The sequence below is a fragment of the Barbatula barbatula genome (assembly GCF_947034865.1).
Source record: "Barbatula barbatula genome assembly, chromosome: 20".
NCBI lineage: Eukaryota > Metazoa > Chordata > Actinopteri > Cypriniformes > Nemacheilidae > Barbatula > Barbatula barbatula.
In genome coordinates, this window is record NC_136783.1 from 8359958 (window position 1) to 8386786 (window position 26829).

Genomic DNA, 26829 nt, shown 5'->3' on the forward strand with positions numbered 1-26829 from the left:
AAATCCTTTGATAATTATATGGTACCATCACACATGCTAGTTACTTTGCATATAGTTGTCAACTATTTGTTGTTGAAGTGTGACGGGTTAATCCTAATAATTTCTTTTCATTTTAAATGAGGTCCTTACAGAAATGTAACATGGTGTCGAAAGCCAAACTTTAGTTAACTACAGAGTCTTGGTACTTATTAACTAGGCCTATGTCTTTTTCTTGAAACATTAAATAAAATACAAACGATATATAGGATTATGCCCACTATATTATTTTGTCAAAACTGTGTGTTCATTTTTATTACGACCCTATAGCATCTCCAATATTGCCTTGACAGTCCTGTTTCAGTCACACCAGAATTGCACTTCACATGGTTAATAATTGCAACCCAAGACAGTTTTATCCATCTGAGCACACAATTTCCATGTCACCATGATCAATAAAACCCCAAGCACTTCCTTGACCTCAGCCTAGTTTTGCCTCCTTGGATTAGCATGTTGCACAGCTCGCCTGGCCTAATCTCTGACTGATTAGAGAACAAACATTAGACGAGTCTTGACAAAACCCTGCTGCTTGTTATGTAGCAATGGAGATTCTGAAAGACAAGATGACAGGCCCAAGTGTGCTGATCTGCCATGCTGATGACCACACGCTGTGGTTATAGCCCCTGTTCCCCTTACCACGCGGATGGACAGCAGCGTGACTCCGGTCTGGCCCGAATCGCCCTCCTGCTGTGCTTCCAGCCTGTATGCAGCATTCGGCAGGACCCAAAGGTCAAAAAAAAGTCCCACACCCTGGTTAGCTCATACTTACATGTAGACATCTACTCCTGCCCATGCTGAAAGGCACCAATGATCTCACCAGGAACTCTCGGCTGGTCTTTCCCAGACTTTCTTCCTCTGCAGACGTCTGTGATTGTCTGTTAGTAAAGACTGTATCTTTACAAAAACCATCTCTCCTTTTTGAGGTCATATGTGTACTTAAACTAGAAGGATCTGCTATATGTTTGTTTAATGTAAGTTGACAGCAAATCATTACGCTTCTTGGTTTCTTGATGAATAACGGGACATCATTTTGCAACTTTCACGACCTCAATTTTTAAAATAAGTTATAGACTGTTTGACATAAAATGGTCGCATTTAACAGATTTCTCTTCAATTTTAATGCTTTAAAGCGATTTAGCCCCAGGATGTTCAAGTGCTCGCTCAAACAAGGCTGACAACAAGCAACATTAAACTAATCTTTCAGACCCGCATGAAGAAACCACTTAAACAAACCAATTTTCAGGTGGGATCTCCCATACAAGATCTTACACCAAAGCAAAGCATGCCCTGAGGAATCAGCCGCTACTCTAACCAGCTTTTAAAACCCATTAGGAAAGAATGGATACTATTTAACATTTAACCTTGGTCTTTGGATCAAAGTTTCAGCAAAAGACAACTGGAAAAACGTCATGCTGCAAAAAAGCTTGTCACAATACTCACTGATATCATATTAGAGATCCAAGAAAATGAAATGATAATACATTATTATAAAATACATGTGTTGTCCATCATTCTCTTATAAATTAATCAGTTTACACATCTGAAATGAGGCCACTGTAACCGGGGCACTTAACACAGTTTGAGGAATGTTTTGAACTAGAAACACTTGGGGGATGGGATGCTTTTAATATCAGCTGTTGATGGGAGATAATCCCAGGACTGGTAATTCACAGTTTAAAGTGTCTTTGTACTAAAACAAAGAGTAGGGAGCCGCCCTTATGTGCTGACAACACTCGGCAATCTTATAAACCAGAGTAACAAAACACAAGACATGTGCTAATGTAATCACACGAATAGGTGCGAATCGCCCTACAGTGAGCGTCACAGCTCGTGCGTCTTAAAGTATGATGATGATCACGATCACGTGGCCAACCAGTGAATGAAATTAAATGAAATGATGAAATGAAATTAATAATTGTAAAAAAAATGTGGCCAAAATGCTCAATGAAAAAATTCGGACCGTGAAATTATAGACGCCCTTGGAATATTATTTTGGATGATTTCATGAGAGTTTCCATTTTCATCATTTAAAAGTAACATTGATTTAAAAAATAAGAAGGTAGAAATAATAAAATATCAGAGTGTAGTAATTTAAAGCCTTTAAACACACAGTTGGTCGAATATTCACGCCATCATTTTGTACGAACCTATACTGCCACCATGGGGAGAAAATAAGTAATACAGCTTGATTTGATAAGAGTTTCGTCGTCATTCAGTGACATACAAATATCATTTGATATGCTCATATATTTGTACAATAATTATATAAATATGTCTATGTAATAGACGTAAAATCACACTATTATTATGTTTATAATTATTTTTCAAAGATTCTCCAATCATGATTTATGTATATGCAGAGCACATATTAAAAAAAATGAGAGATCTGCTGACATAAAGGCCAAACATAACACATCGACTATTTTCTCATTTATTGAGCTCTTCGTTGGCTCAAATAAAGATCTAGTTTTTTATTTGAGCCGTTTTTCTCGAACACAACCCACTGTGCAAGTGCGCATGCGCTTTGGTCTGGCCACAACCTATATAAAGCGCGTGCTCGCTTTCTTCCTTCTTTCTTCTTATGCTCCGGACGTGAAGGTGAGGTTTATTATATATACACGCGTTCTAATGTTGCGCTTTTTAAAGGCACCTAACAGCAGATTGTACGAAAAACATACAAATGCTATCTTCCCTAACCGTTAAAATTTGCTTTAACGGTGACTTATTTATTTTCAACACGTTGCTGTGTTCGGCACGTGTGCGGATGTGAGATTCTTGTCCAAAGACACGATTCTAACGTAGTTGATGCTTATAACAGTTCGTTAATATATTACATTTGATTTGTTGCTAGTTCTAATCATTTTTCACTTCTCATTTTTTACAGAACGTTGGGTGCTTGGACCATGACCACGAGTTTGGCCTCGTTTTATGTCCGAACAACAGTGAGTACAGAAATCACAATACACAGTTTAACTGTGACGATGGTTCACAGGTTCCTTATGAGAACTAGTATTTGGTAGCAATGATGACTGAACTTTTTTCCCCTGCAGATCGACTCTGTTGACTTTTAGAAAAATTCAAAAGCCAAATGCTCTGAGCCACCACTTGGCTAAAATACTAACTTTTCGTATTAATGTCCATTGGGATTGACCTTCTCTTTTACTTTTCACTAGATCATGCGGTTACCAAATGGGTGACCATAAATGAATGCAACTTCGGTTGTCACAGGTACGTTTTTCCCCTCCCAATTACTTTCCAGCATGTGGTGCACATGATGACTGAACTTTTTTCCCCATCAGATCGACTCTGTTGACTCTTAGAAAAAATAAGCCAATTGCTCTGAGCAACCACTTGGCAAAACCAAACTATTTTTCTTGAATGTTCATTTTGATTGACCTTCTCTCTTACCTTTTCACTAGATTGTGCAGTTACCAAATGGGTAACCAGAAGTGCATCCAACTGAAGTCATTAACAGTCAGACACCGGTAAGTTAGAATTTTCTTTCAATCACTTTCCAGCTTGTGGTGCACATGATGACTGAACTTTTTTCCCCTGCAGATCGACTCTGTTGACTTTTAGAAAAAATAAGCCAAATATTCTGAGCTACCAGATGATGCCACATACAACGTTTTGGTTCAAATTTCTTGCTAACTGACCTTGTTCCTTTTTACTTTGTGCCTAGATTCTGCTATTAACAAATGGCTCCCTACAAGTGAATCTGACTTCATAAATCAAATACAGGTAAGAGTTTTTTATTTGACTGTTTTTGATCATCAAATGCACATGATGACTGACTTTTTTCCCCATCAGATCGACTCTGTTGACTTGATTTTTCTATTTAAGCCAAAGTTTCTGAAGCACAACATAGATTTCTTGACAGGAGAAAGCGTTATGATTTTTGTTAAGCAAGTTTTCTGATTCTCTGTAGGACATGCATTGATTCAGGATGCCCTATGATGACAACATATGAAGGTATTTTAACTTAAGCCTATCAGCTTTTTACCTGCATTTTTAAACTGCCATTCATAACATTTATGGTCTCTTTTCCTATTCTAGGTGTTAGAGGGCTTGTGCTGCTGCTGAAACACTGTGGAGAAGTGAATTCCTAGTATCTTGTGCCAGCGAGTACTGTGAAAAACAGAAATTTTGGAAATAAACTTTGCAACAATTCAAACCTTTGACTTACTGATGAACTTAAACTAACAATCAATATATAATATAACCAGAGAATCTGTTTGTACTGGAACATCTTTATGTAACAGGGTTTCCACGGGTCATAGAATTTATGTAATATCGACTTGTTCTATTCCAGGCATTAAAAGTAATGGAAATGTATATTTTTCGAAGTCATGGAACAGCACGAATGTTTAACTTAAAATAAAAACATTTCTACACTTTAATTTTGAATGTATGTTTCATGCGTCTCCTATCAAATGCAGTCATTTAAGACACAAATCTCAGGATAATGTACATTTCAAGAGCTTTGGCTAAAAGACCACTTCGAAAACTAGGTTAAATTCATTACAGGTTATGTAAAATCAACTTTAACCTGGAGTAGGAACCCTGTAAAAGTTGGTCTAAAATGCAACATTTAGAGCTTTCAATGCACACTTGATTACATACCAAACTCCTAGCTTTCCATTACGAGCTAAATGTACATAATTGAAACAAGTTATAAATAGCATTGCTTAATTTGCAGAATGTTTTTAATGACAGCATTTTATTGCACAAACAGGTAGTGTTTTAGTGTATAAAACAAACCTCACATTTCTGTACAAAATTGGCTTTGAAAACGACTCGTTTAGTGAAATAACCATATTTGGCCATTTAAACAACTCGTAGTGAACAACCATTCTAAAAAATCCCATTTACAGAAATTACAATGTGCACCCCTCAACGCAACTTAAGACTTTAAAACATCAAGTTAAATAAACATCTTTACAAGAAACAAGCCTGACACGATTTTGTGAATTCCTTTGGTATTTGTTGTGATCCTTATGACCCAAATAACCTGAGGAAACATTGCATCTTTTAGTGTAAATACTTTCTTTAGACAACAACAGAATGTTTATATAGTGAATACTCACAAGATCATGCAAATCATCATGAAAATGTTCCAGAGGGCGATGAATATGCGAAAATACCGTAGACTCAGTAGAAACTCTCTGATGTTGTCACCTAAACACAATGGATGCAAAAATAAGACTCAAGTTACATCTAATTGTATACTTTAATACAGTAGCACTAGTCTAACATGTTTGTAATGTTGGCTTATACCACTACACAATGAATTTTACATTTGAGAGAGTCAGAAAGCTATATATTTCTCAGCTGTTAATATCACCTGTACTGGATGTCCGAGATTCATCTCCAAATCCCTGAGACGGCGTCTCTCTCTTCTTCCTGCGCGCACACAACAAAGATTAGCAACATACGAACAATCCATTAAACTACATCAGTCAGATGTGTTTGTATATACTCACAGTTTAAAGTTGAGCACAGCTCCAGCGTTCATCAGAAGAGTTCTGAACACACATACATGTCCAGAAGATGAGTGACGTGGATAGAAAAACACACTGTTAATACACCGCGACGGTCCTATTTTATACTCCTGAACATTAGAATCAAATATCTTTACACAAATAAGGGCAAGCGTCACTTATTCTGATCGAAACCAGCACAACTTACCCGAAAAGTAAAAAATCTCCAATCATTTTGACAAATGTTTCCGCACTGGTTCGTCTTCTTCTTATGTATTGCGTTTAATCGCAGTAAGTACGTTTAGTTGATCCGCGCCACCTGGCGGCTGGAATAGAGCATGAGCGTTTTGTTTCCCAGACAAACACAAGCTACAGTATGAAGGATGCAGTAAGAAATTCTTACGAAAATCAACCTTGATTTAAATAGTAACCATTGTTTTACGAGGGCGTAAAACATGGTTAATTATATTATAAAGAGAGTTGCGTTGCGGTAGCCTGCCATGTTATAAGATGTCAATCTGATAGCACTTATTGTAAAAGTGTATTATTTTAGCAGTCTTTAGTTTTCTTCAAACTATTAGAGATTGGTTATTGTACGCTTTTCACGAGAATCTTAATAAAAAAGCAACTTTGAGGCACAAAACAATAAAAAAGCAGCAAAACTTTAAATGGTAACATAAAAATATCAAACAGTTTTTAAAATCATGTGACCGCTTCCTCTGTCAAGTATAAAAATCCTTCTCATACTTCTATGTATGTTTCTGTGTGTCATTGTAGGCGATTCGTCTGTTTCCCCACCATGGTAAACTCTAAGTGCATCCCACTGTTTTACAGTTTAAAACCTTATTTCGCCAATATTTGCATTTTTATTTTGTCCCAATTTATATGAAGCATTAAAGTAGACTTGCATGCGGTATGTTTTCTCAATATTTTTTAAATGTCGTGCAGCTTAAACAAAATACGTTAATATTAAAATAGTTGTAAGCCCCAAAAACAACCAACCTATCATAATAATAACAACAATCATATCATATTTTGTTATATTGTAACATTTATCATTTACGTGCGTACATATTTTAGAGATAGCTGTTGAAAGCAACAAACAAAATCACTGCTTTTACATTTTTAGATCCACTCTTCTTAGTTCTTAATGGTTTGATTAGATTGAAAATCTATAGGCTCATGTTTTTGTTCTCATCCACTGAGCGGCGGTAGCGGTCCAGGCTTTGAAGCGTCAGTGAGTCTTCATTTAACCTCAACAGCGCGTCTCAGCCTGTGCTCTGCCCTGTATTAATAGGCAGCTGTGTATGTGCAGAGCCCTTCACTCGTGCAGAAGAAGGGTCTCTTCATGTGGTAGGGTCCGAAGAACATCATGGAGGTACTGGATGTCCTAAACCTGGGCGATATCGCCCAGTATTTCTCGAAGATGGCGATGTTTCCAGTCTTTGATCTCGCTTATTATATCGTGTCGATACTCTACCTCAAATATGAACCAGGTAAGGCATTGTTGATTGGATCATCCATATGACACAATTGTAATACACTAAACCTTCATTTGCATCGCGATGACGTGTGGTGATGTGCATTTTTGTTACCAATTGTTTACACGATTATACACAAATTGGGTCAAATGAAAATTAGGTCGAGAAATGACATGCATCTGTTGTGATTATTTATATTCGTCACGTCACATAGACCTGTTATTTCTCAGATATTAGAAAGATCGAAAAAGAAAGAGATTCTAAACAATACATTCTCAATGCAGCCTATTATCAACAAGTGTTATGTCATTTTGACTGCTTCAGTGTCGGCTGTCACTGCCATTGATGTTGTTTTCGTAGAAGTCTTATTAATTGTGTATTTTACGAGTGTAAATCATTATCTTCTCTATATCTTTGTAAAGAGTTTTCAGTCCTCTTGGAAACACGATAGAGCGCTTCTGCATTCCGCTGCGCGTCTCGCTGCAATAAATAGAAGCGCCTTAAATAGACGCGCAGCTGAGCGAGAGAGAGAGAGAGAGAGAGAGAGAGAGAGAGAGATATCGGGACATTTGTTAAAGCTAAAATACACTGCAAGACTTTGGATTTCTTGCTGAAAGTCTGTGCCAGTCTGCAGATTTGATCAGTTTCTATCTGAAACTTTTAAAACGTCTGCAAGTGCATGATGTCTAGTGTCTTGTCCAGCCACTAGTCAGGTTCATTTAACCCACGCCTTATAACTCTTCACTTTCATTGAACCATTCAGTTTACATATACGTCCGTTTCACATTTCACATTTCAAAAGTATCTACTATTTTGAGTCGTTATTTATAATTAACTTGAAGTCAAATCAGCCACAAATCGACTACGGTCTAACCATAGTTTAACAGTTGTGTTTGTAGTAAAACTATGGTGGTGCAATTTGTAAGAAAAATGTTTACTACACTTTTACTATAGTAAAACCTTTTCCTACTGAGAAGAACTGCAATCGGGGTAAAGTATATTCAGTACTACAAATACTGACATCATTTTCATTACAATAAAATAAAACTCTTTTAAAAATAATAATTACGATTTTACTTTTCATGATGTTACGTATTAGTGTGACATGCTTCAGAACATGTGTCACCGTGCTGGATTTGCTGGAGTTAGCTATATTAAGCTAGATCTAAAGTGTCTGTATTGAAGTGAAAAGCTGCTGCAACTATCAATAGCATCAATTTTGCGACAATTTGCAGATTTATTTACAAAGGCACAGTTATTATAAATCTGATCATTTGTTCTTCATAATGATACATCCATACGGTATATGTTAAGGAGATATGAAAATCCAGTATTTTGTCTTAACATTGTCCTGCGCTTGATTTGTCCTGTCAAATGTTGGAGGTCATGGTGTGAAACAGGGCCTACAGTCGCGAGGGACGATAAGCTTTGGGGTTCTGTTTATTTTTAGTGCACATTTAAGAGGATCAGTTTTCAGTCAAAATGCCTGTTGAGTGTGTAACCGCCCTTGGCCACACCTGTTCTGTAACATCGCTTCATCGCTGGAGATTCGGAAGGGGTGACGTGGACCCCTCCAGTTGGACTTAATGCTTTCTTAGCGGTGTCCAAAATCATCATGTTGCAAATCTAACGTTGCTTGTTGTTTTATGTTTGGGCGGCTGAACCACAAAAGCGGTGGTCCGTGTTAGTCTGGCTATAGTATGAGACTGTTGTAAAGGGCGTCATGTGTACTGTGGGAGCAGGCAAAACTGGTGTTTACGTGACCTAAACAATGACTTCCATTGTACTTTCTGTTTATTTTTTCTGGTAGTGTTTGCAAAGCCTGTCATTTCGTTTCTCTGTCTCTGTTCACCAGGTGCTGTTGAGGTGTCCCGTAGAAGCCCTGTGGCCTCCTGGCTCTGCGCTATGCTCTACTGTTTTGGAAGTTACATTCTAGCAGACATCATGCTAGGTGTGTCTCCAATCGACTATTTCCATAACAACAGTCACATCCTCATGGCCTCAGCTGTCTGGTGAGGACATTTTCAATGGCTCAGTGTTTGTACAGAATACTTTGCATGTGACACAAATGTTATCTTGGGTCATTTCAATACATCTGTTTATAAATACAAAATAAAGTTTTGCTTTATTTATATATTATATAAAAAAATCTTCATTGAAACTACTGTTTATTTTTTAAATGGAAAACCTTAAGAAAGGTTTATTTAGAATAGGGAAAGCTAAATATAACACTGAATAGTTATTTGCATTACAGTGTCTTCCATGTAACTTGTTTGAGACATTCTGCTCAATGTACATCCTGTAAATTATATGGTTTATGGTATTATGTGGAGTATGTTACGCAAGTCTTCTACACACACCAGTGTATCTCACGCCATTTTAAACTTTAAGGCCAATTGATATCCAATAAAATATTCTAAAGCTTGGCGTATAAAATCTATAAAGACATTTTTTAAAACTTGTTTTCATGTTTGTTTGTTCTTGTTTTAAATAATTGAAGTTCACTGACAAAATAACTGGTTTGTATTTCATTTGTTTGTGTTTAATTACGTACATTTTGAACAAATTCTTTTAAATTAAAATGTACAAATTTGTTTGTGTTTTTGTCCATTTGGAATAAGCACCGAATTTAGGCATCATTTTGGTGATTCAGAAATATTGTGCCTCTGTGCAGTGGAAATGTGATTGGGTTTTTCTCATTACTTTGCAGGTACCTGGTCTTCTTCTGCCCTCTAAACCTGTTTTACAAATGTGTCGCCTTTCTGCCTGTGAAACTTGTGCTGGTGGCTTTGAAGGAAGTCGTCCGATCCCGTAAAATTGCAGCTGGAGTCCATCATGCTCACCATGCATATCATCACGGGTGGCTGATCATGGTTATCACTGGTTATGTCAAGGGCAAGTATATCTTATATCTCCAGAGGGATGTCTCCTTTGGGTTATAGATCACTTCTCACGATCTATACAGTTTATAACATAAGAAAAGTTGCTGTGGGTATATGTGACGCTCTGGTGATCTTGTTCTATTAATACTCATAGGGTCAGGGGTCGCTCTCATGGCCAATTTCGAGCAGCTGTTGCGTGGAGTGTGGAAGCCAGAGACCAATGAAATCCTCAACATGTCATTGTAAGTATTCATGTTCGTTGATGCACTGCAGGTTTTTACTATTATTTTAGGCTTAAAGGAACTGTTCACTCCAAAATGGCAATCTGTCATTTGCTCACCGTGATGTGTGTTATTTTAAACAAAATGTGAAGCAGAATGTCTGAGCTTGTGGTTTGTATCATTTATGAAACCATATACTCATATGCATATAATACTTAAAACTTTGTTCACTTTTGGAATTTATTTTATATTGATCATTGCACTGATTCTTACTTGGTTTTATTATTTTTACTTGGTGTTATAATGTTGTGCAAGACATGGTAGTGGTGTGTGACATTTTGGAGATCTTCCATATAAAACGGTATTTAATGAAGTTCCATGGAGCCACTGTAAATACTATATGAATATAGTTTCATGGTAAAACCACAGTACATTTTTGTTCAGGAGTGTAGATTTTTGTCTGTACTCGTTTTTCTCGTGTACTTGTTGTATTGCTGAATTGATTGTTGTGTTTTTCAGCCCTACTAAAGCCAGTCTGTATGGAGCCATTCTGTTCACACTACAGGAGGCCCATGTGCTCCCTGCATCAAAGAGCACACTCATCTGTCTCTTCACTCTCTTCATGGCCACATCCAAGGTACATCAATTCTGTCTGATAATAAAAACAGAGTGTCTATTTACACTGAGTACAAATAGCCTGCCATGTTGGCAGATATTATTTGTACTAGCACCGCCCACCAATATGTGATTGGAATAGAGAAAGTGTAAGAATGACGCATTTCAAACAGTGGCGTAAGGTGGAAAGTCTGTATTACATGGCCCGCTGGACTGCTTGATTCTGATCGGTCAGTCGTGACATTTGTTTTTATGCATATAGTTTAGGTTTAGGGTATGGTTAGGGGTGTAGAGCTTTAATATATCAATAAGTTGGTATCATTTTAATAATTTTTATAAATATAATGATTTACACTCTGTTATTATTGCATAATGTTTAATGCACAACAATACCGAGGTGCAAATAGTAACGTTTTCTATTTATAAGTACCAATAGCATCTACTTCATCCAAAGAAAATACAGCTATTTTCACTCAGTGTAAACTAGGGATGCAGCGATTACCGAATTATACTTTTGAATGTGCTAAAAACCGCCACGGATAATATACCGTGAAGGCTCCGTTACACCGCGTGTCGATGTTGCACAGAACTCTTGCAATGTGAACAAAAGGAAAGTTACACCAGCAGTGCACCATCTTAAAGAGCTGTGCTTATCAGAGACACGGAGCCCACGACACACACTAGATTAACTATGGCAGCGAGATAAAAAAGCCAATCTTACATGTACATTCACAATCAAGGCTGGAGCGGGGACGGTTGGGCTTTCAGTGCAACGTAGACAAACTTAAAGCTCATAAGATGTGTACATTCTGTATGCGCAAGCTCAAATTGAAAGTCTACTCCTGATGGTGTTTTATCAAACAATTACTGAGCTTTGAACGTTATTTAGCGAGTAGGCTCTATATAAGGATAATAAATCCAATATATTTCACTGTGACGAAAACGGTAGGGAAAGAAAAAACATGTGGCCCGTGCGGACAGCAGCATAATAAACATCGCGGTTTTAATGCTCAACCAAAAACAAAGCCAAAACAAACACAATGCTCCTGACCGATTACCTTTAATAACTTTACTATGGTTTGATCTATATTTCATTTATACTGTGAAGACTATGAAGTGTTATTTTACATTTGACTCCTTTATTCAGTTTCTGTACCTGATAACCACACTTACACCTGAAACACATGAAAAACACTATTAATTTTATTCGTGTGTTTGCTTTATTACATTTCTTTGTGCTATTGGTCAGCATTAGATCAATTGTTTAAATTGTATTACTTAAGGATTGACTTTATTTGACTATACAGTATGAAATATTTGTGAGTTAGGCTAATAGTTTTATGGTATTATACCCTTATTTATTGAGGTTACATGGGTAGAAAACAAACTAATACTTAGACAGTATTATTAAGTATTACTTTTTAAAATTTTGGAAGGGCCTATAAAAATGTAGAAATGAATGAATGCTAATAATATTCATAATCGTGTAACCATGATTATTCCTCTGACTATAATCGTACCAACAAATCTATAATCGTTGCATCCCTAGTGTAAACACAACCTACTGCTATTTTAATCGTAGTGTAAATAGCATCTACACCTAGCCGCTGCCTAATAAGAAATTTATAAAGAAATCAGTAAATCCAGTCGGACCGTTTAGTTCACACTTTGTTTTTTATCTGTTTGCATACTGAATTGTAATTGGACATCCTTGCAGGCACTGCAAGCAAAGACATGCAAATCTAGTTAGTGATGTTTATTTAGCCATAACTGCCATTGCTGTTTATTCTCAGGTAAGAGATTTGGAGAAAATAAAAAGCTTAAAAACTCCATAGCAACACATTAAAAAAACATGCGCCGAAACCTCGCTTTTAATCTTTCCGCAGGTGGTTATGACGGCCCGCCACTCTCACGGATCGCCCTTCGCCCTCATCGAGTCCTGGGTGTGCCACCTGCTGTTCGGATCTCCCCTCGGCGGTGAAGAGTCCCACGATCACCACCACTCCGCGCCCGCCGCTGGGTCCGCATCCCTCTCTCCTGCCAAAACCAAGGAGGACCTGAGCGAAGGAACCCGCAAGAGAAAGTCAAAGAAAGCCGAGTAGAGCATCAGCAATGACAGAAGTCATGATCCTTATCTGTGATATGACACAGGGGCTCAGCTCCGCCTGAGAAAAGAGGGCAATTGATGTTAAACCAATGCAAGTATGTTTTTGAATGGTGCTTTTGAGAACAGATATGCCACATACATAGGGACTCTGTATATATACTGTAGCTTCCCAAAATGTGTGTCTTTGTTTATTTGTCATAATGTTTTATATCATTGAAGCCCAATTTGCCACTCTGCCAAATGTACAGTATGAAATTAACAGATGGATAATGAATGAATGAAAGGTCATGAGAAATAAATCTGACTTTGATTTCAGACTCCATTAAAAGGTTTATCCAAACAACTTAAGAAACAAAATAATTTGCGTCCATGAATGCTTTTTACATCCAATGGAATGGAAAAAACTAATATATTTTCAAAAATAAATAAACACATTTTTCAGCCAAAAGCATATGAGTGGTTGTTTCGGATTGTTTGTATCTGTTATAAACCAAGTCACATGTTTATGTCCTCAGTGATGATGGCGATATATACATTTGAAAGAGTGAATCGTATGCGATCTGTCATTGTTCAATTATATGTACTGGTCATGTCACTTAATGAGTTGGTTAATGTTAAAGTGTTTTAAATTATGTTTCACAGAGAGAGCAGACTTGGCTTTTTTGTTATGGAGAATACAAGGTGAAGACGTTTGAGGATGGATATGGTTTTAAATGACAGATTTTTGAAAATATCTAGAATATTAAAAATATATAATTCATTTCTTTCAAAAATAATAAGAAACTAGGGACATGATACATTTATGATTTAAATGGCACATTTTAAAAAGATGATCAGTGAAATGAATTTGAAACCATTGCATTTTATTGCTGTAATTCTGAATATGATCGAATGATGATACAACCACGCCATCTTTACTACTCAAAAAATGTATAGTATTTTTTGTGAGCCATAAATGAACTTTTATTGAATAAGATATATAAAGATAATTATTATTTAAATAATAGTATTGCCTTTACACATACAACCATGAGTAAATATTGCTATAATAGTCTATTAAAACCCAATGAGCTGCGAGAAAAAATGAAAGAAGACACAGTGAGCTATATTTACAAAGAACTTAATGTGCACAATCCGCGTCTGTCATATCCCCTCTGACCACACGAGGGCATCTTCGCCTGAATCCTGACTTCAGGCCTCTGCACACCTGCGTTTCATCAACAGTTCTGTCTTTTCTTAATCCTTAACATGGTGTGAAGAATAGAGACCCTAAATCTCGATTAAACATTTCATCTCATCTAATCATGAGGTTGTTGACACGCACCAAAAACATACGGTAAACATTATTTTCACTAAAAACATGATTGTTATAAATAGTATTTTGACACACGTGGTCTATAAACATCAACAGCAGATTGTTGCATCACACAATTGATTTCATGAATTGCTGATCTGAGGTCAGTGTCTTGTGTCTGTTCAGCTGTAGCTGCTCATGTTTAATTGGATCTTTGATGTTGTTCAGAAGGGAGGAGAGCTCACACAAGATTGTAGTTCCAACTTCCCACAGTTCACATTCTGCGAAAACCAGCAGCATGAACATTATTTTGCTTAATGTGTTTATAGTCATATTCATCAGCGTCTGTGAAATCAAGTGTTTATTTCACCCAACGCCTTCATGTGGATACCCTCCATCCCACTGGTGCAGCTCTCTTGAGATTGCCATAGAGTGTGGGGTAAGTCCGGAGACAGGTTATTGCTTAACCTTGTTCTAAATCTGTAGTTTTCTCGGCTTTGGATCTCAAAAGTGAAAGCATAAAAGTTAGCTCTGTAAACTTTTGTTTGCTAATGCATGAATTAATCATCATAGTGAACAGTTTACAGCGTTTTAATGGATTAAGTGAAACATTGTATATGAAAAGCAACATTTGGATGGGCATTTCTTGGCATTTAAAAAATGTAAGAAGATAATACCCAGAGTGTGCAGTGTGCTGTGAAAACAATCGAATGAAAATGTTATAAAAACACCTCGGAGAATCCTTCAGTGCAAACGTATTCGTCTTGTTTTGCTTATAAATGGCACTATAATATCTGGTGGTTTATTACGCCGTTATGGGCTACATTTGGACTAAAACATACACTGAGCATGGTATGAGTGTGTGTTTAAGTGCCATTTTCAAAGGATTCCTTGTGACCTTAATGCTTTTGGAAGTAACCACAAGCAGTTTCCAATTAGACAAGATACAAGTTATCGGGGTCAGAGGTTCAGCACTTCTAGCATCATCAGATACATGCACCACAAACCAAAATGGCCGATTTCCATGTGTGCATTTAACAATATTTACTATCTATATAATAACTATTTTATTTTAGGTGCAAAATGTATTGTTTGATAGGCTGTAGTAAAATGTTTTTTGAAGTTTGATTCCACTAAAAAAAGTGAATATTGTGTCCAAGATGTATGATTATATATCAGAACTACTATTGGGAGTTTAATAAAAAAATCTTTATCAATGTCATCGTCCCGATGAAAAACACATTTAACTCATTATCAGTGTAAAACATAACTGTTTAAGACTTAACTAAAGGGACAGTTCACCTAAAAATAAACATTTGACCTTAATTCATCCTCAAGTTGTTTTAAGCCATTTGTTGGTTCTGTTCAACACAAAAGAAAATGTAAAAGCACGTTTCGTTCTTCCTGTTCAGCAGAAAAAATGAATGTGTACAGATTTGGAACAACCTGAGGGTAAGCAAAGCATGACATAATGTTCATTTTTAGATGAACCGTCCCTTTAGGAACTAAACATCAATTTTAAATAGAAGATTGTGAGGGAGGATGGGTTAGTAGTGTCTGGTTATACAGTTAAGTAACTACAATTTATGACCTCCATACTAAATCTGCTTTAAACTATTTTGAAACCCTACAAAAAAAATGTCAGCATGGTTAAAATTGTGCAACGCTACGTGGTTCTGATGTGCACTTAATGCTTTCGGCAGGTACAGAAACAATGTATGGAACTAAACGCCACTAGATCGGACCCGGTGTTTCCTCTCGTGGCTGTCACGGTCTACTATGAGAGTCTGTGTCCAGGGAGCAAAGCTTTCCTGACAGAACAACTCTTCCCAACATGGACTTTACTGAAAGACATCATGGAAGTCAATCTGGTGCCCTTCGGCAATGCTCTGGTGACATTTTCTTTCTTAATATCTAGTGATTGGTTCACAACTCTTGGTGTTTTTGCTGTATCTTGTTCTGTGAACATTGATGATATGTTAACTTGTAAGTTTAGGAGATTCTTGAAGAGAACTCATTCATCTGCCAAAATGGAGAGCCAGAGTGTTCTGCTAACATGATGGAGGTGAGTTTGTGATCCAACACAACTGCTCCGCTATTAAAGTTAACAAGTGCCGACCTGAGTGACAATTTAAAGCATCTTATTCACTCTCCCAAAGGTGGACATTTTCAGAAGTTTTTAAGAAACCTCTCCCATCCCAGGAAGAGATGGCAGATGAACACGAATTTTGTTAACTGGCACTAACTTAGCTTTGTGTCCGTGCAATAGAAGTTAGTGAATGGGTGCCGGCGCTGTTCGGTTTGGTTCGGTTACTCACTTTCTTCCAAATATGCTTGCAGAAGAAAGTCAAACGGGTTTGAAATAAAAATCCTAAAAGTCGTTCGTCTTTTCGCAGGCATGCATTTTACATGCAGCTGGTCAATCGGCATTCAACATAATTTACTGCATGGAGGCGTCTGCAGATGTGCTGAAGTCTGCAAAGTCTGTAAGTGAGTTCCAAAACCCAAAAGGGTCAGGAGTCGTCACATAAGTGTGTTTCAGGTGCTTTATGAACCGTTTTGACATTTTGTATTTTTAACAGTGTTTGCAACTATGTGCGCCTTCTGTGAAATGGGCGACAATAGAGTCGTGTGCCGCGGGAGATCTTGGCCATAGATTGATGCATGAGAATGCAATGAAGACACAAGTGCTTAAACCGGAACACACTCATGTGCCATGGATCACCTTCAATGGGGTGAGGCATTAGCAGAGTCAATTACAGTGTGTGACAATATATTATCTGTATGAGGACTATAGATTTCATAAAACCCCTTCTCTTTATAGGAATACACAAGTGAATGGGAAGATAAAGCAATGTCTACACTCTTCAGCTTTGTGTGTGATTTGTATAAAGTATGTTCATCTGTTTTAGGTGTTTTTTTACCCGACCATTTTTGGTAGAGTTTGTGATGTATTCTCAAGCTGGTCTATTTTTAAAGAGTTTTAATTTCATCTGTTTACTTCTCCACCAGGGAATCAAGCCACCGGCCTGCACTGGAGCCCTGAAAAAACTGGACCAGAGTTTTTGTTAAGACACAGTGTAGCATATTGAGCTATAATATAATGCAAATGTAAGCTGAAGTGTGTGCGTTTTGGTCAAATTAATACTTTAATAATATTTTGATCCGATGTGTACTTGTGTACTTGTGTTCTTGTGTAAATTGTCTGATGTGTTCTTGCTTCGTGTTTGTTATGCATGATTCATTGGCAGATCATTTGTGTGGACTTGGGACAGCAACATATCCAAAAATGCATTGGTGCACAATGCTGGAGGAGAAAATCCATACTTGTCATGTATAAAATACTACTGCTGTTGTGTATGTTGTTCAAAGAGAACTTTTGATGAGACTGTAGTTTTCAAAACCAAATTAAATGCACACTTTTTTTTTACTTTTTTGTATGGTTGATGGGTAACAGACATGCTACATTTTAATAATAATACAGGATCACATATTTCCACCGTCATATTTGTAAAGCAAAAATTAAAATGCTTTTTTTTTAACAATCAAGAAACAATTATCAGTTCTAAGTTTTACATTTTAGGTCCAATACAAGGATTTACAGAAACGGCTGCTTACAAGGTTTTCATGTTTACTGTCAGTCAATAGTTAACTATTAGTAAATCATTAGCTTAAGTGAAACATCTAAACAAAGAAAATAATAAAGATGCAAATTAATTATGAATGACTCACGACGTTTCAAGAAAACTGGACTTCTCCTGTTATAAATCTCATATATATAATCAATATATTTATCATTTAAATGAACATTTTTTACAAAAGTGAACCCAATACACAAATACACACCCACACAAGCTGACTCTGTTGATATTTGCTCAGGGACATGCACATGCATAAAGCTGCTGGAGTCATACTGAATGCGTTAGATTCAGATTCATCATGTCTGCAGGCTGGACTGTGCTGTTATTCGGTCTGTTTGTATGTTTATATGTACAATCCGGCTCTTTTGAGACACTGGTCATCTCCGAGGCCAATGAGCAATTGGTAAGACTTTCTAATTTGTGAAGTGTCCTTAAATAATTCCTTTACCTTGTTAATATTTTGCATTGTGCACTGAAACAAGATTTCGAGGAAGCATTCAACATTATAATTTTGATGAAATAAAAAGTAAATTGAGTTGTACGATATGAATAAAGAATAGAAATAAAATTGCACAAATTGAAATCTGCAACGTTTCAATAATGTTTGAACTCTCCCTGTAGGGCAGTCTTGACAATGTGAATCGACTGTTAAAGGTATTGACCATTCAAAGACTTTTACACAAAACATTTTTTGATCTGTATGATTTTCTTTCAGCTGTAAAATACCATTAAATAACAGCTTTGTCAAGAAAAATAGTCTTTTACATGTAAATGTAAAATTTTGTGATTTTTTATTCTGTAAAATTACAATTTTTACATAATACTTGAAAAATCTATTAAAAATAACAGTAAAATTGTCTAATTACTGGGTTTTTAACAGTGTAGATAAATGCAATACCGAAGCCCCTCCCCTAACCACACCCCATTGGGACGAAACCCTACTAATACATTCAAATTAGATTGCATGAAATTATACAAATTAGTGTTGAAAATTAGTATTGCAAAGTGACATTTTGATTCAATTGTGTTAAAAATTCACAAAATTAACAAAATTATTAAATCTCGAAGAGTACTGAAAAGTGTTTACGCTTTACACACTTTTATGTTTACAATTACCTTATTTTCTCATTTCTCTCACAGAAGCGAAGTGTGCACAGCAGTCAGGTGGGATGTCTGCTTCACACAACAAACATTTGCAATACACAAACATACATTTGACCTTTTTTTAATAAATTGTTTCAAGTTGAATGGTAAGCATGTCTGAGTCAACAAAAGTAGTCATGCTCGCAACATATTCAAACAATGTTCTGTCCCCATTTATTTACCTCCAAGGTTATCTGAATCATGACACAAAGTCTTCTCTTGGGATTTAGATAGAGGTGCAGAGCGTGAAGGTGGACTGCAAGGTGACGTCACGTTTTGCTCACACCGTCATGACCACTAAAGTTCTCAATAAAGCCAACGTCTCGCAGGAAGTGTTTTTTGAGGTGGAGCTTCCCAAGACGTCCTTCATTACCAACTTCAGCATGTCGGTCCTTTTCCATATTGTAACACATCAATTCAACACGCATCACAGTGGTGCACGTTGTAAGACCCTGAATGTTTGTTTTACAGGGAGATTGATGGGAAAACATATACTGGTGAGGTGAAAGAGAAAGAGAAGGCCAAGCAGCAGTATGAGAAGGCTGTATCATCTGGACAGACTGCTGGACTGGTCAAGTGAGAAGATCTCAAGGAGTCTACAGTAAATGGACTTGATGTTCTTTGCTAACATCTTCAATTTTACTTGATGATGCTTTTTTTCAGGGCTTCGGGTAGAAAGATGGAGATGTTCTCAGTTAATGTGAATGTGGCAGCAAACAGCAGCGTTATATTTACTCTCACCCACGAGGAGCTTCTTCAGCGTGTGTTTGGCAAATATGAGCTCATGATCAGAGTCAAACCCAAACAGTTGGTCCAGCACTTTGAGGTTCTTTATTTTGCATTAAGCATCCAAATTCAGATCATAAAACAGACCGAAATCGAATAAGTGTCTTTCATCTACAGATTGTGGCAGATATCTATGAACCACAGGGCATTGCGTTTGTAGATGCCCATGGCACATTCATCACGAATGAGCTGCTCTCTCTAGTGGAGAAAACTGTCACTGAGAAAAAGGTGATGTGAGACAAGTTGGATTCACTAGATGGCATTAATCTATTGACCAGTGATTATTTTAACGTCTTGTGCTTGTCTGTTTAGGCCCATGTGTCATTTTCTCCAACACTGGACCAACAGAGGTCTTGCCCTGACTGTGAAGGCACACTTATCGATGGAGATTTCTTAATCAAATATGATGTGAAACGTGCTCTTGACATCGGAAATGTTCAGGTCAGATATCTTTGTATACAAAAATGTTTTTAATTAAAGGGGTCCTGGAATATAAAAATAAATAAATGTATAAATTAATAATACACACACACACACACACACACGCAAAAAAAATCATCATTCGTGTTTCATTCTGTCATCTACGAACAATATTTCCCCCAAATGTCTGAGAAAGAAATCGTTTCGGTTGGCATGTATTTGCAAAAAATGTAAACTGGAGAAACATGTGAAAATAACATAAAAGATTCTCTTTTTCAGATATAAAAGAATGCAAAGAAAACAAGTTCACATTTACTTTTAAGCAATACAACAGTAATATTTCTACATGTATTTGAATTATGCGAAAACCTGGATTTCACAATACATCAAGAAATGCTGATTAAATGAACTTTTGGAATGCTCTCTTAATTTTTGTAACAAGAAATACTTTTATCATATACAGATTGTGAATGGGTACTTTGTGCATTATTTTGCACCAAACCATCTTCAGCGAGTTCCGAAGACGGTGGTTTTTGTTATAGACAATAGCTATTCCATGGTAGGAACTAAACTTGCTCAGGTGAGTTGGTGTTTTTCTAAACGTCGTATGAAAACAAAGTACTTGTCATGCTGAACATTTTATTTTTGGACGAAAGACTAGGGAGGCAATGTTGGCCATTCTGAGTGAACTTCCAGAAGATGACTACTTTGCAATCATTGTGTTTTCAACAAACTTTATTTTGTGGAGGCCACATATGAGCAAAGCAACACAGGAAAATGTGCAAGATGCCAAGACATTTGTCCAAACTATAAGAGTTGAGGGGGGTGAGTAATAACAAGATCCAAGAAATTATCATTGGGTGAACAATATGCATTAACTTTTCAAATGTTAAGGGTCACTTTAGCAGTATAACCAGTATTTTTATGTTTGTGTTTCAGGTACAGAAATGCATGATCCTATGATACATGCTGTGAAGATGTTGTATGAAGAACCACACAATGGTACAACACCGAATGCCATTCCAATGATCATTCTGCTGACTGATGGGCAACCAAACCAATGTATGTAGATACATGCATCACCAATATTTGACTTTTTCTATCATTGTCATGAAAGAATAACATAATGTTTTCATTTATTGGGGGAGCGATGTGGGCCAAAGAATACAGGGATGATATGTCTTCCCAGTCCGGCCCTGCTCGCCACACACTCACTTTCACTTGAAAAAATATATATTATCATCATTTCGTTCCCCTTTTTTGTGCATTCTGTTTTAATCAGAAACAAATGAGATTTTCTATTGCAATGGTCATGCATCCAATGATAATAACTAGGTGGGTGAGGGTTTTTCCAATTCATAAGAATCACTATTTTAGCAATTATTAAGCAAAAGGAAAGACAAGAGCATTCGACTGTAAAGATGACAAGGCCAATTTTGAGGGTTAAAGACCAAATAGCGTCACTAAAGGCATGGTTCGACATCTGAACTTAAAAGGTGGGAATTGACTGGAATATTGACGTCCATAAGAAAGTCAATGCTGGGCAAAGCCAAAACGTATGATAAAGTGTATAGCCGAAGCTTGCTGACATCTGTCACGCGAAGGATCAATATATTTTGGACAATTTAGCTTTGTCCAGTAAATTCTGTGAAGCAACTTAAATTGTTTTAATGAATGACGAGCACAAATTTCAGGAAGTATGTACACGGCAAAGGGTCTTTGACCATTCCTCATCTGTAAAAACATGGCCAGATAGATCGCTGCCACGAGCACTGATGCATGCTCGTAAATATGTGCATTCTTTATTTCATTAACTGTATACTTCTACATTGCACAGTCTACCTTTGTGTCTGTATGGTTGTTTAGGGATTAAGTGGCACACACCACTGAAAAAAATATGTATAGTTAAAGAGAGTGGTCTTGTGCTACCACCACTCATCGCCAGAGCCTGCAGTGCAGCTGAACTTCCGGTGGAATAAAATGCGCTATGTTAAGAAACATACTAGAGGTTTTGGTTTTGTTGTATATTAATTGATTAATTGACATATTTTTGGTCTGTTTTCCGCATTATTTATTTAAATGATTAAAATAAATATACGATAAAATCAAAACGATTAAAAAGTATTTTTGTGAACGAATCGCGTTTTTGTCCACTGGCAGGACCACTATCTTTAATGACACGTCAGTTTCAGTGGCGTGTGCCAACCAGTGACTTCGAAAGGCCCCGGGGCCCTTTACCTCCAAATATGACTTCAACTTCCGAGGAGGTCAGAATTATATGTGGGCTATTACTGGTCTGAATAACAAACTCTGAGACAACCAAAAGTAAAATCTGCAAAGTTTACCATCAAAACTTGCTCTTGAAGACAGAATCTGCTAAATCCATCGCTGCTGGGGGGTCTGGAGTACAGTATATGACGCTGACCTTGAAGGTTGACACAGAGCCTGGTAGGATGCAATATTCCGTAGGAGATGCCAGCATTGCAAAGTGTCGTTATACATCTTTGAATTCGGCACGACGTGGAACATTTTCATTCTTAATGTTTTTTTCCTTGCTTGTTTATTTATGCAAAGTGTGTGAATAATGTTGCACACTCATTCATAGATCCAAGAACTCCGCCTGAGATCCAGGAAAGCATTCGCAATGCCATCGGTGGAAACATCAGTGTGTTCTCTTTGGCCTTTGGCAGAGATGCAGATTACGGATTTTTGGATGTTCTGAGCAAGCAAAACAATGGAATCGCACGCAGAATATATGAGGATTCAGATGCCCCACTTCAGCTAAAGGTAGACATCCCTGTAGATCCCTTCAGTTTTGATGAAGTCTTGAAGTTATGTTGTCATGAGACTGCCGGATGGTTTGCCAATGACTTGTTTTCCAGGGATTTTATCAAGAAGTGGCGAGTCCTCTCCTTTCAGATGTGAATTTTCACTATCCGGACAACAATGTCAACTCACTGACAAAAAGCCACTTTAAACAGCTCTTCAACGGCTCGGAGATCATGGTCGCTGGTCAACTTAATGACTTGGAACTAAACAACTTTCTAGTTGAAGTGACTGCACAAGGGGTAAGTAAATAAACCAAAGATTCAAAAGCAATAATTTTGTGAAGTATCTATATTTTGTTTCCGATATACGATTTTAGGCAGTATTTTCACTCGGTTCTTTTATGTATTTTCATTATTTTATTGTTTGATCCAATTAAAAATGACATGGCAGTTACAATAATTTGTATTGTTATTATTATTTATACTATATAGTGTTTGTATTCAATCCTACTTAATGGTTATTTGAGGGACATAACTGATCCAGGTTTGCTTGTATTGCAACAGCTGGAGAATAATTTTGAGGTGAAAGGTCAGGCATACGCTGAGGAGTGGAAAACCATATATCCTGAAGAAGAGTATATCTTTGGAGATTTCACCGAGCGTCTCTGGGCGTATCTGAACATCCAGGAGCTCTTGAATAAGAAGTCAGTTTGTAAATGCATTCTTTTACACACTTAAAAAGGAAATACTGTCCTCAATTAAAAAAAATGACTAATGTTAATGCGTAAAATGAATATGAATATGAAGGCCCAACGAATGAGTCATATTTTCTCACAGAGACAAGGGTTCACCTGAGGAGAAAGGAAATGCCACCGCTGAGGCTTTGGAACTCTCATTGAAGTACAACTTTGTCACATCACTGACATCAATGGTGGTCACTAAACCTGAAAATGACGACTTGTTCATTGCCGATAAGTTGACTGAAGGTACGACTGAACATGGAAAACAAACTGCCCAACATGTGATGCATAATTCATATTTCACACTCGATCATTTCTTTCCACTGATTCACAGAGCAACGTGAAACAGGTCAAAGTAACCGTACGTCTACACTGCCACATGATGTTCAATTCATCTTTCTTTCATGTCAGACGTAATATCAAACGAAATGCAACACATGAACCCCCGTTAGCGGTTCATTTACTGCAAATTCTAAAAGATCTTTTTACATTCACATTTAAAGGGTTAGCTGATGTATTAAAAAAAACGTTATTCCTTTTCAGTTTACAGGGCTGTACCCATAGGCGGAGTTTGACATTCGAGCCAGGGGGGCCAAAAAAAAATCATTGTAGCAGCTGGGACCTGGGCTATCAATTGGGGAACACAGCACTAACACATATGGACACAACAAACATGCTAAATAAACACATATATTTATTTTTAACCCAAAGAAGAAGAAAAAACAGTACAACAATACAATCATTCTATTAGTAAACAGGTAAGCCACTTGACTTTGCATCGCATCTTCGGACACAATTAGGATCAACGCAATAAAATGCGGACCACTTTTGTTAAAATATTATCTTCAACTGCTAGCGGACTGCTGCTGATCCAGAGCTGCTCGGTGTATCCTCCAAGTTCACAGCGGTGTCTGTTTGCCTGTCGTCATCATCGGTTACTGTTGTTTGTGTTGTATCTTTGTTAGATCCAGAAGACTGAATATCTGTGTCATTTGGAGCTCGACGTTTTAAAAATCTCCTTATGTCCATATTTTTGTCCATCTAGCTGAGAATCGCTGGACTTACGTTACTTGTCACATGACCCAGAGCCCTGAATTTTTTTTTACTAACGGAGTATATGAAATCAGATGTATTACCTACCACCATTTAGTTGTTTTGTTTTATTTAAGATATTTATAATATATAATTTTTTTAAAGAATGCATTTTTTTTTGTTGAAACAATGCAATTACCCGTTTCAGCCGCCAGGGGGGGCAATGCTCCCCCTGCCGCCCCGCAAACTCCGCGCATCGCTGTACCATCAACCTACAGCTACAGAGCACCCACAAATTATGGTAAATGTTTTATTACATATAAAATGAAATGCTAAGTGAAATGTGAGGTAAAGAGTGACAGTGTTGTTATCAGAGACAGCGTTTTTTGTTTGCTATTAAACAGTTGATGGAGATCCACACTTCGTCATTGAACTACCCCGTCGCAATGATGCGCTGTGCTTTAACATTGATGACAAACCTGGTACCATATTTAACCTGGTTAGAGACCCACTGACAGGTACGCGCAACTGTAATAGACAAATCCTTTGTCATTTAAAAAAAATAGGTGCAAAAGAATGTTGATGTTGCTTGTGATGTATGTAAACAGGTATTGTGGTCAATGGTCAAACCATTGGAGATAAGAAGGTGGTCCCGGGAAAGAAGGTGAAAACGTATTTTGGGCGGTTTGGAATCATCCATGAGAGGTTTGGTATCAGATTAATGGTGAGCACAAAGGAGATCTCAGTGTCCGAGGAGGGAAAACATGCAAAGCTGTTCTGGTCTGATACTGGCACCATTAAAGGGCTGAAGTGAGATTCATCTCTTCGTTTATTTGATGTCATTGTGAGATAACAAAGTAAACCAAACACTTTGCTTTTCTTCCTGCAGCATGGATCTGCAGGTAGTGAAAGATCGCAGTTTAACGCTGACTTTGAGGAACTCGGTCAAGTTTCAGATTATCCTTCACAAAGTGTGGAAGGGCCATCCCTATCACCAAGACTATCTTGGATTCTACACCCTGGACAGCCACCTGCTATCAACCAGTGTTCATGGACTGCTTGGTAAAACATCTAAAAACCTCACAGCACTACATTTTGTGCTAAATTCTGAACTGTTTTGTCTTATTTTTGAACTGATTCAGGACAGTTCTATCACGGGCTGGAGTTTGAGATGAGTGACCCGTTTCCAGGAAAAGATCAAGGCAAACAGGATGCTGTCATGTTCCTGAAAGGACACAAGCTTGTTGTTACAAGGTGAATTTTAGCCACTATGCAGTGTACAGTTGTCCACGAATTGAGAAAATTGCATCATGCCTGTGAAAGGTCGTGGTGACGCTGTATCATTTTCTATCAACAGGGGTTGGCAGAGAGATTTCAGAGAGGATGTGAAGAAAGGAGAAAAAGTGCCTTGTTGGTTCATTCATAATAACGGCACTGGACTGCTCGAGGGAGTTCACACAGACTACATAGTGTCTGGTCTCTTTAAAATCCAACAAGAATTAATATTAACAAAAAATTACAACATATAAGACATATAATGTCTCTAAACACCATACAAATGTAATAGAGATATTTCTGTTATTAAAGGAATCTGAAGTGCAACAGTGTGTGGAATTTTCTGCACAGTATTCAATGTGAAAAACTATGTAGTCTATGTTGCTGGGTTAGTTTACAAGCATATAAAATCACTTTTATAGCAGATTCGAATCAGAACTACAGTTTATGAGTTTGGAGAGACTTCATGTAATAATGTCAACACATTAACATTGTAAACAAATGTTCAAAACATAACTTTTATTTAAAATAATGATGCTAACATTAGTACTTGGCACTAAAATATTATTGTCAAGTAGCCTACTTAATATATACATATAACAATATTATATATATTTATATAATAACATGATAACTGATGAAAACAATGCATTGTTTAATACGCTTTCTTTTCTACGGAAAAAAAACCCATAACCATATGTTTGTATACATAGTAAATTAGACAATAAGACATTTAGACAACAAGCATTTCAAAAACAGGTTACAGTTTGCAGCTTACCTTGCTACCCTATCTTGCTTACCTTTTCTTGGTGAGGTGCGTCTTTATGTCTCCACATATTCATTAGTGTTAAAGTGTTGGGTAAATAAAAATCAACCTTATCAGTAAGTATTTTCCAGCTAGTGACTGT

At 37.0% G+C, this 26829-nt stretch overlaps 4 protein-coding genes across 5 annotated transcripts; 3 read left to right on the forward strand and 1 right to left on the reverse strand.

Annotated features, from left to right (window-relative positions):
• Window positions 1-4273: 4273 nt before the first annotated feature.
• On the reverse strand, window positions 4274-5828 carry smim7 (small integral membrane protein 7). The gene is made up of 5 exons (XM_079483592.1): window positions 5725-5828; window positions 5520-5561; window positions 5381-5439; window positions 5124-5214; window positions 4274-5047 (listed from the first exon to the last, which is right to left on the reverse strand). Exons 1-5 carry the CDS (start codon window positions 5748-5750, stop codon window positions 5032-5034), a joined length of 234 nt encoding a protein of 77 aa, XP_079339718.1. The 5' UTR covers window positions 5751-5828; the 3' UTR covers window positions 4274-5031.
• Window positions 5829-6711: 883 nt separating this feature from the next.
• On the forward strand, window positions 6712-13566 carry tmem38a (transmembrane protein 38A). Its single transcript, XM_079482578.1, has 6 exons — window positions 6712-7012; window positions 8853-9009; window positions 9708-9892; window positions 10034-10121; window positions 10620-10737; window positions 12602-13566. Exons 1-6 carry the CDS (start codon window positions 6889-6891, stop codon window positions 12815-12817), a joined length of 888 nt encoding a protein of 295 aa, XP_079338704.1. The 5' UTR covers window positions 6712-6888; the 3' UTR covers window positions 12818-13566.
• Window positions 13567-14247: 681 nt separating this feature from the next.
• ifi30b (IFI30 lysosomal thiol reductase b) lies at window positions 14248-17620 on the forward strand. Of its 2 annotated transcripts, none has more exons than XM_079482689.1 (8): window positions 14248-14369; window positions 14446-14555; window positions 15820-16008; window positions 16113-16181; window positions 16513-16602; window positions 16699-16851; window positions 16941-17009; window positions 17129-17620. In XM_079482689.1, exons 1-8 carry the CDS (start codon window positions 14315-14317, stop codon window positions 17186-17188), a joined length of 795 nt encoding a protein of 264 aa, XP_079338815.1. In that variant the 5' UTR covers window positions 14248-14314; the 3' UTR covers window positions 17189-17620. The 2 variants fall into 2 exon arrangements, with proteins under 2 accessions (XP_079338815.1, XP_079338816.1); XM_079482690.1 differs by having other exon boundaries at window positions 14352-14555; window positions 17129-17227; window positions 17368-17545.
• A 211-nt stretch (window positions 17621-17831) lies between these two features.
• itih3a.1 (inter-alpha-trypsin inhibitor heavy chain 3a, tandem duplicate 1) lies at window positions 17832-26351 on the forward strand. The gene is made up of 21 exons (XM_079482451.1): window positions 17832-18160; window positions 18379-18411; window positions 18898-18921; window positions 19131-19285; window positions 19372-19476; window positions 19564-19726; window positions 19804-19914; window positions 19999-20127; window positions 20570-20686; window positions 20763-20931; window positions 21046-21168; window positions 22712-22893; window positions 22989-23174; window positions 23439-23578; window positions 23712-23860; window positions 24855-24947; window positions 25051-25164; window positions 25255-25456; window positions 25536-25708; window positions 25789-25900; window positions 26004-26351. The coding sequence occupies exons 1-21, from the start codon at window positions 18056-18058 to the stop codon at window positions 26173-26175; spliced, it is 2757 nt and encodes a 918-aa protein (XP_079338577.1). The 5' UTR covers window positions 17832-18055; the 3' UTR covers window positions 26176-26351.
• The last annotated feature ends 478 nt before the right edge of the window (window positions 26352-26829 follow it).